This window comes from Lutjanus erythropterus, chromosome 2 (genome assembly GCF_056507025.1).
Source record: "Lutjanus erythropterus isolate fLutEry1 chromosome 2, fLutEry1.hap2, whole genome shotgun sequence".
Classification (NCBI taxonomy): domain Eukaryota; kingdom Metazoa; phylum Chordata; class Actinopteri; order Lutjaniformes; family Lutjanidae; genus Lutjanus; species Lutjanus erythropterus.
Genome location: NC_139318.1, coordinates 23,153,572 through 23,171,918, shown reverse-complemented (window position 1 = coordinate 23,171,918; position 18,347 = coordinate 23,153,572). Strand labels below are relative to the sequence as shown.

The following is an 18,347-nucleotide window of genomic DNA, read 5'->3' as shown; positions in this document are numbered from 1 at the left end:
GTTGGCATCCGCTTATAAAACCCGAAAACCTTTCAATAACAATCTTTTTAAATTGGTTTGTGGCTTAAAATGCTATAAATAAGACTTTGGCGTTACTTCAGCGTGTAAACAGTTGAGAGAAACGTCTTCCCTGGTGTCAATGCACTTCATCCTCAGCACAACATGCTAAAGCGGAACGGTTTGTTTTAGCTAACAAAAGTACAAAGAGGAACACCGAGCTGCCAAAATGACTCTGTGATTAAAACTTAACTGTAAAGCGTCGGATGGGCTGTGAAAACCTTCTGTCTTTTTAGTTCGGCATTCATTTGAGACTCTTAATAACACTTTGACAAGTTTCAAGCAGTTTCTACTACGACAATGCAACTGAAACACAAACGGAAGTGAATACTGCCATGGGCGGGGTTTTAGTCAAAGAAATAAATGACAGAAATTTAAGCCAATGAGCGTATGGAAATAGTCGACAATGTCCAATAGTTTTTCTAGTTAGTCAAGATAGGCGGTACTTCATGGTATCACTTCCGCTGATTTTCCCTGGTAACCCACATGGAAACCGATTTCCCTGTGTTTTGAGTTTCGGCGCCGATTGCGGCGGGGAGAAATAATCTGAGGCACAGGAGGCATTTTCTTCACCGGAAGCCTGCCTTTAAGTTTTTACATCACATATTTGTAACGTAACCGTAACTATGAAGATCGAGGAGGTAAAAAGCACCACGAAAACCCAGCGGATCGCCTCTCATAGTCATGTCAAAGGACTCGGGCTAGATGAGGCCGGGAACGCTAAACAGTCCGCATGTGGTCTTGTGGGTCAAGAGGCTGCAAGAGAGGTAATATTCGTGTTTTACTGCACTTACGTTATTCTTGTAACATTTAGAGGGATAACTTAGAGAGCTGAATGGTTTTTTGCGAGGCAGATCTCGCTCATTGCAGGCTATCAGATGCACCAGCAAGCTAGCACTGTTAGCACTGTGGTGTCGCTGTTTCGTACTCAGGTCAGGGGTGAGAAAAAGTGACAGTCCAGACTTAATAGAAGTCACATTTATTCATATTCCCTTTTTCCGGCACTCAACGTTGATTTGAGAATTATTTTTTTTTTTTTACATCTGGTATTGATGCTCTGATTTTCAGACACAACACACCAGACTGTTTGTAGGGATACTTTAATGTATAAAGAGGGGATAGGGTATTGTCATTTTTTTTCCCTGTCATTATACAGTAGTAATACATATGGACAGATTGACCGAGAGTTAAATGTACTGTGAGAAACAGGGCTGCGGGATAGGGTGACAAAATCAGTTATTTTGATAGATGTTGCGATTACAAAATGATTCACGAATAATGAGAGTGATCATTTTTATATCACAATTTTCATTTTCACCGAAGAAAATATTAAAACCATGATGATGTGACATTTGTCGGGGTCTGTATCAAAAAACATGTTTTCTTACTTCTTACATCTCAACAAGATTTGTGGAGCAGGGCATCTTTGCAGCACTCCAGTATTTATTATAATGCTGTTTTCTCACACATTTTTCCTTTATCAAAACATTGCCAACACATTTGTTAATATGATAACTAAAACTATCACAGAAGGCAGCTTTGAAGTCTATTCTAACTACATATCACTCAACTCAGGAGGTTATCCCACTACCAGCTGTGCAACCTGTGGTGCATTTGAGTCATGTTGATATTTTACCAATGTATATACATAACTGAATTTTTTTCCACTCTCCAGGCTTGTGGCATCATTGTTGAGCTGATCCGTTCAAAGAAAATGGCAGGAAGGGCAGTGTTATTGGCAGGGCCACCTGGTACAGGAAAGGTGAGTGTTCATTCACAAGCAAAACAGGACTAAATCTGTGACCTCTGTTGTCACTGCAGATGGTGAAATCTCTTTTCTTTTTCTCCTTCCTTCAGACTGCCCTCGCCTTGGCTATAGCACAGGAGTTGGGAAACAAGGTGCCTTTCTGCCCCATGGTTGGCAGTGAGGTCTACTCATCAGAAATTAAAAAAACAGAAGTCCTGATGGAGAATTTCAGGAGAGCCATTGGTGGGTGTCAATATGGTTACCATAATATTTGCAAATTGTGAGAAAGAAAGAGAAAGCAAATATTAAAATGCATATTTAAAAAAAAAAATGGACAAGACTTACTACTGAGACTGAAACAAGTGAGAGTTCTGTGAATTAAAAACAGCTTTTGGTTAGGTCAGCATAGTTGTTAGAGAAAGCTTTATCAAAAACTCAGAACATGAAACCAAAAGTGTACTTCTACTCTGCTTCTTCATCTCTTGTGTAAAAAGATCTTATATGATCAGCTCATTCCGTCAGTGAGGAGTCCTTGGGCAGGAAGAACAAGGTGTCCTGCTCACACTGTTCTCATGAGCTGAAAGGCAACACTTGACAGCGTATTTATGAGAATGGTGTTGAGAAGGAAGGAAGGCTGCAGAGGGGGAAGGGGTTTGTCTGCCTGCTGATGGCACCTGTCGCAGGGAAGGAAATGGACCTCAGGTAGAGGGAGAGGTGGTCATCAGCACCTTTGCTCCTCCCCTAGAACAGGATCCATTGGAGAGGAGGGGGATTTCATTTTGAAGTTGTCATCACTGTGTTGATAAGAGCGCCATGACAGACAGACAGTCCCTGCTTTAAGCATTGCTTTCTGACCCTCACCACAATGGATCAGCCACCTGTGTGCTGTTCATACATGGTGCCACAGGCTGCATGAAAGAGGGACAAGAGTGTGATCATGTTACTCAAGATGATGCACTGACATTTCATGGGCACGCGCACACACATTCTGTCTCTAATAAAATGCACTGTTAAGTTATGAGGGCATAGTTGATTCAGGAATATAAAGGCCCGATTGACTCCTCACTTTGCTGTGTGTGTGTGTGTTTGTAATGTCACCCACATTCAGGACTGCGAATCAAAGAAACAAAGGAGGTGTATGAAGGGGAGGTGACTGAGCTGACCCCCTGTGAGACGGAGAATCCCATGGGTGGTTACGGAAAAACCATCAGCCATGTCATCATCGGTCTAAAGACGGGCAAAGGCACAAAGCAGCTCAAGGTCAGACTGGGAGCTATGATCTGATTTTTTTCCCATCCTCTTTAATTTGAACTTGACCTACTGCTGCATTTAAAGTATTCTGATCTATGTTACATGTATAAACAATGTAATATTAACTTAGTTGACGGGAACTGGATCAGTCTATCAAGAACCAACTTCCCCAGGTACTTGAAATTTGCTGAAATATTTGTGGTTCTTTTTTCTCATCCGCATTAGTATCGTGGCAAACCATTTTTGATTTGTTTTTAAATTGTCATATTTGTGGAGATGTTTTAGCTATCAGATTTAATAGTCCTCAGGAACTTTAATTTTATGTTCAGTTATCAAGAATATTGTGCTATTATAACACTGATGAACAAATTAAGAAACTTGAAAAATCTCTTGTCTTGTTTCTTTAGCTGGACCCCAGTATTTATGAGAGTCTTCAGAAGGAGCGTGTGGAAGTGGGAGATGTCATCTACATTGAAGCCAACAGTGGAGCTGTCAAGGTATTGTTATATTACTTTGTGTTACTTCCTCACAGTGGGGGAATGTATCCAAGTATATTTATTCAAGTATTGTATTTAAATACAAATTTTCAGTACTCTTACTTGAGTATTTCTCTTCTCTGCAACTTAATTTTTCAAAATCACTGCACCTCAGAGGCAAATATTCTGTATCTCCAAATTTGGTGATTTTAAATTTGAATTTCTCTGTTAAAGTGAAGTGTGAAGGATTCTTTTATCAGCTGAGAAAACCCTAACCTTCTCTGATTATCTTGAAAATGCATTTTCACACTGTTAGAGTTCACATCCAGTCACAGTTTTCACCATCTGGGAGGCTTGTTTAGTGTTCATGGCATCCTTCAACCATTGTTGAGAGCTGTAAGATTTTAATTCTTGAGAGATTCCTTCTTATTTTCTCATTATTTTGCTGTGATTAGGGCACTTTACCAATCTGAAATAACTATATTTGATGTCATGAGAGCTTTCAACTATCTTTCTGGTGCATTTAGAAACAGCAACTGACACATCCTACTTACTCTAGCTTTAATTTACCAAATTATTCAATTCACAAGTCCACTAAGGAAATATTTCAAATAAAAACCCCAAGAAACATTTTGTTTGACCAAAGTTCAGTGTTCTCTGTCTCGCATGTCCTCTTAAGTCCTTCACAGTAGCGTTCTTTCATGTCTTTCAGTTCTGCATGAAAGCTCTGCTGCATTTCTACTGTACTCTGGAATGAGCCTCTCTCATTCCTGCAGCTCTTCATGCTGCCCTTATCTCTTCATCTCCCACAATGCCTCTTTTCCAGCAGTGGGGGCTTGTGGCCTGTGTTGACAGGCTGCGATGACGGTTCCTTTAATCGGTGCAGGTGGGCCAGGGGCACGGGTAGGTTCTAGTCGGAGGCCAGAGAAGCAGAGCTGGACAACACATTTGTTACTGTTGACAGCCGTATCACGACCTGCCCTCTGAGACTCTTTCATCCCTCGGACACATGCCCTCCTCCTCGCGATGGGCTGGCACTGGCTTCAATCATACACCTGCTCTGCCTCCTTTCCTCTGCTGGCTTTTGTTTCACTGTTGACCAGAGCAATGTGGGGCATTCATTTTTGTTTAACCGTGGGTAGATTTTTAAAATTTGGTGTTACTGTTTCTTTGCAGAGACAAGGCCGCTGTGACACTTTTGCTACAGAGTTTGACCTGGAGGCAGAAGAATATGTTCCACTGCCCAAAGGTGACGTTCACAAAAAGAAGGAGATAGTCCAAGACGTCACACTGCATGACCTGGATGTAGCAAATGCCAGACCACAGGTATGTCAGTGCAAATGGCGCAGAATTTAAAGGGATGGTTCAGCTTTTTTGAAGCAGAGTTGTATGAGGTAGTTATCCGGAGTGAATGTATTACCTTGCCCCCAGTTTGGAGATGTAGCAGGAGTACCGATGTAGGAAGCTAAGCAAAGTACTGCTGTGGACAGGGTCAGCAGAAGAATGCATTTTAGCCACATAAAAAAGGCCCACATAAAAAAATCAATATAATTTCAAGTATATGCCATATTCAGAATATTTTTACAACTTAACCTTCCCATCAGGCAGCCATTGCCAGTAGGAATCCACCATTATATAAGCCAAATATCCTTCTCTCTGCAGCCACAAGACTCCTTTGACAAAAACAGTGTTTTTAGAAGGTGTCTATTGCTGGTCCACTGCTGTCTCAATTCCTTAGGTTCTGTGTGCTGTTGTGTGACTTCCAGTGTTTCGTAGTTCAGAGTCACCGAAGTCACACAATAACTGACTAACTGATTGAGGCACCGGTAGACCAGCAACTCCTGTGTTCTGCAAGGTAAAATTACTGACTCCAAAGGAGTCTGGTACCTTAGGAGAGAGTAGTATTTGGTTTATATAACGGTGGTTTCCTGTCTGGAAAGGTTTTCTGACAGCAAGGTAAAGTAGTAGTTAAGTAAATATTCTAAATATAACAGAAAATTAAACTGATATTGAGTTTTTTAGGTGGCTAAAATAAGTTTTGGTGCTGACCCTATCCACAGTGGTATTTTTCTAAGCTTTCTACACCAGTACTCCCACTGCTTCTCCAAACTGGTCCAAACTGGTTTGCTGGTCGCCATCTGCTGTAGGTAATGAATAAGTACTTCATACAACCCCTCTTCAAAAAAACTCAAACTGTCCTTTAATATCAGTGCAGCTGTTTACATTTTACGAAACAGACTGTCAGTTTGCAGTGTTATTCCCTATATTTTAAAAATAATCATTAATCATTATTCACTCTCAGGGAGGCCAGGACATTCTCTCCATGATGGGACAGCTGATGAAGCCCAAAAAAACAGAAATTACAGGTAGAGAAAACTGGACAACTTTTCAGCTCACATCATGAGTTGACCTCACGCTGTGAGTTGACTTTTGTCAGTTGACTTTTATTGTTCATCCATGATCATTTTCTCTCCTATTATAGATAAGCTGCGTGCTGAGATCAACAAGGTGGTGAACCGCTACATCGACCAAGGCGTAGCTGAGCTCGTACCTGGCGTGCTTTTTGTGGACGAGGTGCACATGCTGGACATTGAATGCTTCACATACCTCCATCGGGCGCTGGAGAGCACCATCGCCCCCATCGTTGTGTTCGCCTCTAACAGGGGTAACTGTTTAATCAGGTAGGGGTCTAAAATTGGTTCTATGGAGAGAAACACCAAATTTAGCAGAGAGAAAAAACATTTTTCTTGCTGGGATGTAAGATTTGTAGTGTTAACAATCATTTGTGTCTCACCAGGGGGACGGAGGACATCAGCTCTCCACATGGGATTCCTCTTGACTTGCTGGACAGAGTTATGATAATCCGCACCATGTTGTACACAACACAGGAGATGAAGCAGGTGAGTCTGAGTATCAAAGTATCTGCATGTGTGATGTTTGACACCCGTGTCTGTGCACATGTCACTAATGTTGGTGTGGTTTGTAGATCATTAAGATCCGCGCTCAGACCGAGGGGATCAATATCAGTGAAGAAGCTCTTACACACCTGGCAGAAATAGGCACCAAGACCACCCTCAGGTAAGGATGTGTACTGTGTATCACTGAATAGAAGAAATGAGCAGTGACCAGCCCTTTTTCATAGCAGCTGCATTGGGAGTCATGCGTATCACAATATTTAGTGCAATTTGGTGCCAAACTTGAATAGAAAAAACAAATTTGAAGGAGTAACATAACCAAGACTGCAATGGTAGATTTTCAACAGATTTTCTTGGTATGATAACTATCTCAGAAAATATAATGGTTTCATGGTACACTGTATTATACAGTTATAATTATGATTATTAGGAAAATGTTTTCAAATGTGATAGTGGTACTGTGGTGCTACAGGCATGTTGTCTGTTTGAATTTTGTATACTAGTATGATGATTTAACATTGTTTTGTAAATAAAGTTTTCAGATTTTGTATTTTATTTGTTTAATTTTTGGATACATTTTCAACATAAATGAATATAACCATAATTATTACCATATAATATAAAACAAAAGTTTAACACTACAATTTGTCAAAACACACACATTTTATTGGGAACCCACTCAAGTGACCACCTGTGGGTCCCAACACACACTTTGTACAGTGAAGAAAAATACTTAAAGGGTGAGCAGCTGCTCTCACTCTTCTCTCTAATGCAAATGTGTGAGTAAACCGAGTGGCTCTTATTTCCTGTTTCCTCTCAGGTACGCTGTACAGCTGCTGACACCAGCCAGTCTGCTGGGTCGTGTTCAGGGTAAAGAAAGCGTGGAGAGGGAGCAGGTAGAGGAAATCAACGAGCTGTTCTACGACGCCAAGTCTTCCGCCAAAATCCTCCAAGATCAACATCATAAGTTTATGAAATAAAACTGGATTTCTACCTCTTTGATTTCATAACTCACAGGGCTGCTGTTCTCAGCCAGTTGTTACATGGTTCACGTTGATTCTCCACTCTTGTTCCATGTTTTTTTTCTTTGCATTTTCCCATCTGTACTCTCTTCACACCATGGCTCATTCTAGTGCCCCGCCTCATTTACTGTAGTAGTTTTCTTCTAATAAATTTTATTCATTCTTTTTGTTGATGAAGATAATTTTGTGAATAAAAAGGAAAAACACAAATTTTCATTTTCTTTAATGTTTTTGGACTGGTGTATTACATTTGATTAAGTGTCAACTATTAAATTAACTGCAAACTTTCCTGATCTTCAATTTATAGATTCCATTTTTTTAAAGAAAAAAATAGATAACATTCTCCAATTCTGGCCTCTAAACTTTGGATATATTCTGGTTTCTTAACTCTTTTATGACAGTAAACTGAAAGTCTTGTGGACAAAATAAGATATCTGTGGATGTTATCTTGGGCTTTAGCAAACATTGATTGACATTCTTCACCATTTTACAGACCAAACAATTGACTAATTGAAAATAATCGTCAGTTGCAGCCCTGTTACCAGCACATCAGGATGGATGAGGCAACATTTGCATATTTCCAAGATATATGTCTATTAATCACAAAGAAAAGCACAGTATTTTGCTTCAGTTATGTTCGGCTAATTTTTACTTTCAAATGTATAAATTAAATTATTGCACAAGTGCTACTTTTCTGTTTTTTATTATTATACCCTCCCTCCAAAAGTGGGGGTTAATGTCAGTTTTACAAACAGTAATGAAAGATAAATGAGCAAAATTCTCTTAAAAAATGAACCTTTTTTATGTTTAAGAAAGTGAATTATCAGCTTTATATAAGTGTAATGACAAAACAGTTGAGTGCAAAACTAAGTGTGATTTTTCAGGGTGTCTGCAGGTCCTTAAAGTCTTTTGTCTAAAATCCAATAATCTAAATGATAGGCTTTACAGTATGCTTTGGGGGAAAAATATTAGTATTAAACTGATCACAGTAACAGCTACAACTCAGAATTGACACTGAACTGACCACTAAAGCAAACTTGAAATAGGCCTTAATTTACATTCATAATGGTCTTTAAAAGATAAGATCTTTTAATTAGAAGAAGATTTAATCTAATTATGATCTAATTAGATCTCTAATCAATTTAACCTGTGGAAACCTGCAGAAACCCTGTTTTGTTTTTTTTTAATTTACAAACACAAAACTTCTAAAAGGGCTTTAAACAAAAGATTTTTCATGGACTGAAAAACAGCTGGAAAACAACTGAACCCAAACCCCTAACATGGAACTGGTCAGGAGGTCCACTGCTACTTCCTGATTGGTCGAGTTGAGCGTGTGTTCAAAACAGTCTCCGTTCCTGACCTCATTCCGCTGAACACAGACGGAGCAACTTTACCCACTTTCTCTGTGGAGAAAGAGAAACAAACAGAAAATGTGACTGTTAATGAGGCAGTAAGACAGGTTATTATGCAGTATTAAGGATATGCAATTCATCTTTGACCCCACTGGTTGAGAGAGGAGACAGTTTGACAGGAATCTCCCATCATCCTTACAGCCTCCTCTGTCTGTATAAGGAGTGGAAACTTGAGCATCATGAGAAACACCCCTCACACACACACTCACTGCCATGATTAGTCTCAGCTTCACCAGATCCAGAAAACAAAACACTGTTTCCTTTCAGTTTCATCTGTAAAACAAATGTCAAATCATATTTCCATGTGTGTGTCCTCACCACATTCCTCCATGACTTCAAATGTCTTGCTCTTGGCTGGTCCACCCGCCCCCAGTTTGTCCTTTGCTTCAGCCAGGTCCTCTTCCCTCACCTCAGGACGCTGCATTTGTTCATCTTCTTCCTGACCGGGCTGAAGAGGAAAGAAATATAACAACACACATCTGTGATTTCTGGCAGAAAGTCTTCTCAACAACATGAGAAAATGTCATGTCTTTTTAAAAAGTGGTCTTACTTTAGACATGTTGGTTGAGCAGTTGAGGATATGCTTCTCAAAAAACTCTCCTCTCTGTCAGCTGTCTTCTCTTTTTCTCTTCTAAGTCCAGTCAAACACTCACATTTATACACGACCCAGCAGTGATTCTCCAGTGGACAATAAATCTGTTCTTGAGACTAATAAATGACGTAATGAGTGTATGAGCGCCTCCTCCTTTCTGTCTCTCTGCCTCTGGTTTTTCTCAGGCTCTGCTGTCCTCTCTGCTGCTTCATTAGAAGATGATGAGATCACTGCTACATCTTGAGGCATTACATTTCTCCAAATACATCCCAGAGCTGCAGGAATATGACACATATTTGTCTATGTATCCTTGCCCTCCTTCCTGCAGCCAATCCCCCACTTTCTAACAGGAAGGTAAGCAAATTGGACTCAAAGTTCAAAAGATATAATTCAAAAGATAAGTAGCTTACGACGCTTACTTACGACATTAAACTTCCCAACCAACTTTATACCATGTCTGACTTCAGCACAAACATATGTTTTATAAAAGGAGTATAAGCATTGCCCTGCTTTAAAAGAATGCTGTCCCACCCCTTCCTGCTCATTTCCCATAATTACATCATTATTCTGCCCTCAGGGATCCTAAAGTCAGAGGTGATTAGTACAGAGGAATGACCAAACAAATAGTGTTTCCAAGCAACCTGTCAAATCTCAGACATGAGAGAAAACACATCACTGGTGCAAACCAATGCTCTGGAACAGGGGCTTTCAAAGTCTGAGACTGTTAGGATCCCCTCAGACAAAACTTACAGTCTATATAAAACTCCCATAGACACTCAACATTAGAGCTAAGATATCTTAATATTTCTGTTTTACATCACTTAAGACTACATCAAACACATGAAATAGGTCTCTTCAAAGACATTTAATAGTCTCTGACTGGGAAACTCTCTGGGAAACTGAGAAAACAGTAAAAAAAAATCCCAACGCTGTATCTTTTAACTATCTCTTTAACCATACTACATATATTTAGAATATTCTACATGACCTCCTTTTGATAACTAATGAAATAAGTAATGTAGTATTTTTCATTTTCATTCACTGAGCCTCCCTGCCCTGAGGTCCGCCTCCCACTTTAAAAAACTCTGATCTACAGTGTATACATCCTCACCAAATACATCTGTAGCAATTAAAATATGAACAAACATTTTTAAACATATAAAATATGACTGATTCATTTCATGTGGGGGTGTACCAATATGCTTTGTTTGTGGTTTATAGAATATAAATCATCCCTGCTTCATGTGAACATTCATTTTATGAGATAAATGAATTCCTAAAACAAAATGTAGAAGATAACATACAGTACATACACAACTCAATTACACTCCAATAATTATGGCAATTATTTGCACTGGTTTAATTAGAAAAAGTACTTTTAATTTTTAAGTACAACTGTACATTGCAATTTTTGTGTTACTTAAAATAGCCTTAAAACAGCTCCAAAATTATGAAAAGCAAACATGAAAATGACAGTTCTGATAATTTGACAACATTTAGACAAACCAAAGACATCCTTAGGGCTGCTTGGATTTTTATTTATTTATTTATTTTTTATTATTATATTAACTATAACCCACAAACATAAATTAGGTTACCTTCTTTTCTTGTGTACCACAATCTATTCCTGTAACAAATTCAACCGTTATTGAAAAATACATTCAGTTTTTTTTTATCACCCACAATTAGATCCCAATTTGTTCACAGCTGTATGTGTCAACACATGAATTATCCAATGAAAACACACCAACATCATACACACACTAAAACACACACATTCATATACACACACATACACAAGTGAGGTCTGTTTAAAAAGTTGTTCCCTCGTTGCTTTCAAACGGTCAGTAACCTTCAATCTGCAGCTCCTGTCAGAGCTGTTTGTATTGAAACAGTCCAGTTCATCCACTCCCAGTCTAATTCAAGTGTGTTTCTTTGTGTATCGAGGTAAGAGCTGAGTCCTCACAAACTGAACGAGTTGAGTCTCTGTGAGAAGAACAGCCACAAACACACCCAGCAGACAAGCTGCTCCTACAGAGACATGGACCAACCTCATCAACCAGCCGCTGTCACAGCAGAACACACGCTGAAAAAACAAAACAAAACAGAAAATAAAGAAACTCAAGTTGATTTGTTCAAGACTCACTACAGATTATACAGAATAAAAATGTGATGTAATGAACAGTGCTTAGAGATAAAACAAAGAGACATGATCGGTAAGACATGGAAAACCAATCAGACATCCACTAATTCACAGAAATGGAGGGATTTTGGGAAATTTCATCAGTTTTTTTTTTTTTTAAATAATGCCCAAGGTCCAGAGTAAATACCTAAACACCAAACTGCCATGCTGGAGAGAGTGTTGAGTAATACATGCAGGCCGTTTTGGAAAATTTTACACAAAAAAATGCCAAAGATAGTAAACATATCCCTATAAGCCAGTGTTCCCCAACCCTGGTCCTCAGAGCTCGCTGTCCTGCATGTTTTATATGTTTCCCTGCTCCAACACACCTGATTCAAATGATCAGCTCGTCATCAAGCCTCTGCAGAAGCCTGACAACAACCTGATCATTTGAATCAGGTGTGTTGGAGCAGGAAACATCTAAAACATGCAGGGCAGTGGACCCTGAAGACCAGGGTTGGGGAATACCGCTATAAGCTACATAGTACTTTATCTGTGTAATCTTAATTTTACTAAAGAGAATGCATGAAGAAAGGATAGATATCTGGTCAAAATACTGTTACTAGCTAGTGAAAATTCTATCACAAGGAAATGGGGCAATGTGGACCCTCCTACCCTGGAACAATGGATAGAGATAGTACACGAAATTTATGTAATGGAAAGACACATTGTCTGAGATTAGATGAAAAAGAGCTGGAAGAAAAGTGAGAGACATGAACATAATTCAGAATTCAAAACAGCAAAAAAGACAATGCAAAGGAGCAAGTGATTTAGTTGATGACACTAAGAAAATGCAGGGGAACACTAATAATGTAACTCCCAAACAAACATCTTTCTTTTCTGTAGTATTTTATTGATGCTGTATGTTAATCGTAGTGTGATTGTACATGTGTGTGGCCGTGTTGCCTGTGTTCTCTGAAATGTCCAAGACAAAATTTCTGCTATGGGAGACAATAAAGGCTAATTTTATTTTTGAGTTTGTTTGTTAGAGAGTTCACCTGCTGGTTTTTAATAATAATAATAAAATAATAATAAAAACTATAGTGGAAAAAAACCAAAGAGATATGATTCTTTACCTCAGACAGCGCCGTGACAACAGCACTTACACCAAGACCGAGCAGCAGGAGCGGAGAGGGCAGCAGGCCTCGCAGAGGTTTCCACTGACTGGACTGGAAGTAGTGGTGAATGTAAAGCAGGCTGTGTAAGATACGCAAGCCCATGTTGAGACAGTTTGCCAGTATGAAACCCACAGCACCAGCCCACCACGTCAGCACGTAGGACAGGAACAGGAAAGATACAGACAGAGCGAACATCACCAAGTTATACCTGAGGACAAAACACAAACACGATGTTAACTGGCAGGTTACATGATGTGTAACAACTGAATTTATATGTCTGTGTATATATCAGTGTTGATTTTGACAGCAAATTTTGATTTAGTTTTGGTCATAGTCTTGTGACTAAAATGCCACTTAGTTTTAATCATATATTAGTCATCTGAATTGCTTTACTTCTAGTGCAGTTTTAGTTGATTAGAACAATCCACTGTACATATTAAATGTAAATTAGTTTACAACCACATAGTGACATGGAATATGGAAATCAAGAATAAAAAAGTGAAAGAAAAAGACTATTCAGGGGAACCCCAAATAAGAACACAGGTTTGATATGTCCATGTCAAAACTTTCAAACATAATTAAATTTTTAATTTTCTAACTTCAATCTAAACCTCCTAGACAGATTACTTTGCCCACACTTTAAACCTGCCCTCCATCCCCCCATTCAATTCAGAAGAGTTCCTTTTTAATCAGTGAATTATGCTGCACCCCCTATACTTTCGTAGCCCCGCCCCTTTCATGATTCATTACCTATTTGTTTTAGAGCACTCAGTGAAGTCATCATCGACAATAAAAACTATGACAAAATTTATGACGAAAATTATTAGTGAACAAAATTAGCACTGGTGTATGTTTCTACATTCATACTTGTCAACCTCTTCTTGGCTCATGGCAGCAAATACAAAACACTCCGTTACGCCATTTACAGCAAGCAGGAGAACGTAACAGCTGTAGCACTGCAGCAACGTGGGACCTTAAACATAAAAAGAAACAAAATGAGTTGTAAGAAAGACCACCGAGCAGAGCGCAATTTATGAAATATATACAAGATAACCAGTGGGTTGTAGCTCATTAACCTGCCCCACTGCTCAGCAGAGAGCCGCCATAAATGTCCAGAGCCAGGTGAGAGTAGGCGTAACCAAACACTGTCATGATCAGACCAATCACCAGCACCAGTTTCAGCAGACGCTCCAGGACCTCGGCTGCAATAGCAACTTCTTCCTGTAGACAAAAAACCCATGACATGAAGTAAAACCAGCAATGATTCATAAAGACGTGTTTGTGTTCCTACCCAAGACTCTCACCTGTTTCTGACTCTTGACATCACGTCCTCGCTCCAGCACTTTGGCAAAGAAGATGTAGAAGCTTTCCTCAATAGGTAAAAAGATGAAACGAGCCACCATGGAGCCCAGATTGTTCACAATGTCATAAACTCCCTGGTCTCCAAAGCTGAGGACGTTTAGGAAGGTCATGACATAGCGCTCGCCCTCTGTTAGGATCTGCTTCAGGAAGGACTGTTTGAAGAAGCTCCACGTGAGTCGGGCCAGAGTCAAGTCAACCAGCGGCTGTACACAAGAGAAGAGGATCATTAATCCTGTATGGTGACAGTTTATCTTGCAATTAATTAGACTGATTTTAGGAAGATAGATAATAAATAATACATTGCTAAGCCTGTCACAGTAACTACTTTTGTTGGATGAGTACCGTACAAAAACAAGAAAGTGGACTGCTACTGGGATCTTGATCTTTGGCTAGCTTTTCTACACCATAGCAAATGTTATGTAGATGATGCAAGTATACTTGGGTACAGAAGAACATTACTGCTGTGCCCACGTCTTAAAATGGCAGGGAAAATAATGCTGTTTTTTCTAGCATTATGTTGGCTAAAGTGTTGGTGACATTTCCACAGTATGTTAATAAATATGCATATAAACAAAACTGGCAATAATATACGATATATGGACATGACCTCAATAATTTTTGCTGACCTTCATAAGTCGATAACATAATAATCGCGACATGCCTATAAAGCAATATATAAAAATGCCAATATATTGTGTTGTCCTTCTACCTCTCCATCAGCTCTACAGGGCAAGAGTTCTCCAAAATGGTCGAGAGGAAAATTCTTCTTGACTGCCTCTTTAGAACCCAAGAAACGAATGAAGTAAACAGCATAGCACAGCACCAGGAATCCTGTGTACACCAACTAAAGAAAAGACCACAGCTTAAAATCATTACAGACAGAGGAAGTTATTACAGAAATGATGATGAAGTCTTCATCTTATTCTTACATGAGCAGCAGAGAAGATGTAAAGGCCCCATTCCCGGGCAAACACCACCAACACCACAGTGATGCTGCACTTAGCGATCATTGCTAAGCTCTCAGCGACCACCTTCAGTTGGACAAACATGTGAGCCTGAGCCAGGACCCAGAGGGGCTCGGCCAGGAGCTCCTGCACTCCTGACAGGGCGAACAACACCACAGCAGGGCCGTAGTAAGGGACAGTCTGCGGGTCCGGGACCTCCAGGAGCCACAGCCACACACAGGCCAGCAGGGCAGCCCATAACACACCCAGAGGCAGCCTGAGAGGAAAGAAAGGCAAAGATAAAACATAAAAAAAAACACAGGCAAACTTTCAAGCTGAATACAAAAGATTAAATGTCTCATACTCAGGGGCAGATCTAGAGGTATGAGGTGGCAGATGCCAATACAGAAGACTGGGTTGTTTTGTTGAAGTGTGTTTTGTTTAGTAACAGTAACTCATCTGATTGTATGAATCCAAATATTCACTAGTGCTTACAAGTGTCTCCAGATTACCTGCAGGTACCAACATCTCTGAAGCTGCTCATTATATAGACAAACATCCAAATTTCAGATCAGTCATGACATCACCTAGTTAAACAAGTACTAAAATGACTCATTCCAAGCCAGAGCGATGCAGTGACAGTTGAAAGCCCAGTACCTGAGAGTTTGTACTTTAACCACATTTTCAAATTAAATCTCAGAGAAAAGAACTTTTGCCATTTAATCAGCTTTACTGGATAAACTCTGGATACCTTACATCGTTGGTACCACTAAATGTGTGGCTTCACAGAATATGTGAATATAATCTTTAAATAAATATATATAATATTTCTTTAAACCCTTAAAGAAAGCTTGCATTCACTTTGAATCTTATGTCAGGATCTATTGGGAAAAGCTACAGAGAGTGATTAAAGGTAGCCCTAACTTTCATTGGTTTTGACCTCGTCTTAAGTGGGCTAATGTTCAGTGAAGAAAGAGAAAAATACCTGAAGATTTGAAAATAAAACAATTTATAGATTTCCAATGCCACCTTAAGATATTTCTTTTGCCCATACTTTAATCAGTTTGTAAAATGAACTCACGTCAGCCACAGCAGGTTGATGACTTGTCTCCAGCTGTGGTTTGTCCCTGATACTCCACTCAGACAGGCTCTCCTGAAAGCTTCTCTGGATAAAAATACTAATGTGGAGTACAGTAGTGTAAGCCTGCAGGATAAACACACACACACACACACACACACACACACACACACACACACACACACACACACGTTACAGGGGCTGGTGCAGTGAAATGTGTTAACATTGTGCTCTGTATTATCTTGGCTGGTGGCACTGTCTCATCTCAGCATCTGTCTCAGTCATGTTTACCTGACATTGACGACCCCAATCAGCTCTTTGGACACAAACCGCAGTGTGAATGCGTTCAGCAAGAAGGTGAGGACACGGAACATCACCTAACATAAAAACATTACAACACAATCATAATATAACAACCAAAACAGGAGTATTAGCTGGTCTGGTATGGTGTCATAGCTGAACTGTGTGTGTTCGTGTACCTGTAGCAGCACATTATACGATGCCAGAGTGGACGCACTCTTCAGCACATCCTCTGAACTCATTTTGGACTTCCTCCGACTCGCTGGAAATCTTTCTCAAGCTTTAAATTATACGAACCATCTGATCCTTTTACAAACGAAACTCATCATTCTGCCATACTGTGAAAACCGTCACTGTGGCTGCCGAAAAACAACAACAATGGCGCCCAATTCCTAATGAACGAAGGTAACATTTGTAGAACAGCAGCAGAAGCTACAAGAAGTAGAACTACTAACACTAGTAACACTTCCGTACACACTGTACGGAAACACGTTACGCGATGACGTCAAAGAACGTTAAGTCTACTGGTAACCGCTAGAGGTCGTGACATCCCTCTGATAATCCATGGGGGCTGATTGAAGAAGTGTTTGGCCCATAACAGTTCTGTACCTGTGTTATGAATCTCTGTCTCTATGCAGGTTAAACTCTACTTTCACAAATTAATTCGGCAATAATAATTAACTGTGCAGTAATGTGCCATAATAATTCAACTGTTCAATACGTATACATTTGTTCACACATATACAAAACTACAACTTGATATGGATTATCAGATCAAATGTGAGCAGGGTATTCTCCTGTGAATACCTAAATCCATTAGAAATGAATAGAACAGGACAGACACATCAATATTGTATTTATACTGTTTTAATACTCTTATTTATTATATTCTGGCACTTCAGCACACTTATTTATGGGCACATTCCTCAGCTTATTATTTCTGTGCAATGTTTAATATTATATTGTACATGTTTTTTGCATATTTCTTTTTTTTTCTAAACATTTGTTGCTTGTATATAGTGTGATTTTCTATAATTGTCTATGCTTAAATATAATTGTATTCTTGGTTGGAGCATCTCAACAGCAAATGCAATTTTCCCACAATGATCAATAAAGTATTTCTTATTCTAAAAGGCCAGTTTATTTATTATTTTGTCAGATAGATCTCAAACTATCTATATTACCACCTTATTACAACTGTTATTCCAGTATAAACTGATGAAATCTGTTAGTCACAAGCTCTTTAATTTCATGTAAAGCCCTCCCTCCTTTATTTCTTTATGTATGCTTACAAAAAATAATATTCCCACTATTCCCTGACAACCTGTCTAAAATGGTGTTTTTTTAATCTCCTGAAAATGTTATACCCATTAGAAACATCTCTGCACCACTGTAAAACATTTCATTTAAATCCTAGTTTTAAATTACATCTGTATTTTTTTATATATTAATAAGGAAATCACTTAGTCTTCTGTTTATGCATGTTTTTCCTTTTGGTTTTAATGTCCTACTTGCTTTTGGCAATGTAAAAATCTGTTCGCTGTGCCAATAAAACTTGAACTGAATCATTAATAATTATTAGTAATGTCCCTGAGCAAGTGACAAAGTGAATCCTACCCAAACAGGTACAAAGCTGATTCAGTGTCCAAGGATATTGATTTTATTTTTCATTTAAAAAGTATTACTTATTTAAAGATTCACAAAATACAGTGAATCCAAGTGTGTTAAAATGAGAACAGTTTATTCCAACATGTTCCCAAGATGTTAAAAACCAAGACAGACAAAAACATTGCAAAAAAAAAAAAAAACACAATAAAAATATTCAAAACCAAAACTTATACAAACTAATCCCAAAATGAAGGCCCATATGGGAATATTAAAATGCAATAAA

The 18,347-nt window shown here is 39.0% G+C and overlaps 3 protein-coding genes across 3 annotated transcripts; 1 reads left to right on the top strand and 2 right to left on the bottom strand.

Annotated features, from left to right (window-relative positions):
• The first annotated feature begins 683 nt into the window (after positions 1 to 683).
• Positions 684 to 7,678, top strand: ruvbl1 (RuvB-like AAA ATPase 1). Its single transcript, XM_084733351.1, has 11 exons — positions 684 to 824; positions 1,733 to 1,819; positions 1,915 to 2,047; positions 2,913 to 3,064; positions 3,463 to 3,552; positions 4,708 to 4,857; positions 5,834 to 5,897; positions 6,014 to 6,212; positions 6,329 to 6,431; positions 6,518 to 6,609; positions 7,267 to 7,678. Exons 1-11 carry the CDS (start codon positions 684 to 686, stop codon positions 7,424 to 7,426), a joined length of 1,371 nt encoding a protein of 456 aa, XP_084589477.1. The 3' UTR covers positions 7,427 to 7,678.
• Positions 7,679 to 8,751: 1,073 nt separating this feature from the next.
• On the bottom strand, positions 8,752 to 9,759 carry mustn1a (musculoskeletal, embryonic nuclear protein 1a). The gene is made up of 3 exons (XM_084744824.1): positions 9,431 to 9,759; positions 9,199 to 9,328; positions 8,752 to 8,871 (listed from the first exon to the last, which is right to left on the bottom strand). The coding sequence occupies exons 1-3, from the start codon at positions 9,437 to 9,439 to the stop codon at positions 8,774 to 8,776; spliced, it is 237 nt and encodes a 78-aa protein (XP_084600950.1). The 5' UTR covers positions 9,440 to 9,759; the 3' UTR covers positions 8,752 to 8,773.
• Positions 9,760 to 11,066: 1,307 nt separating this feature from the next.
• On the bottom strand, positions 11,067 to 16,924 carry rft1 (RFT1 homolog). The gene is given in 11 exon segments (XM_084733326.1): positions 11,067 to 11,411; positions 11,414 to 11,558; positions 12,731 to 12,980; positions 13,640 to 13,745; positions 13,849 to 13,993; positions 14,077 to 14,337; positions 14,844 to 14,978; positions 15,064 to 15,355; positions 16,160 to 16,282; positions 16,448 to 16,533; positions 16,636 to 16,924. Coding segments are annotated over 11 exon segments (1,629 nt in total). The 5' UTR covers positions 16,699 to 16,924; the 3' UTR covers positions 11,067 to 11,388.
• Between the last annotated feature and the right edge of the window lie 1,423 nt (positions 16,925 to 18,347).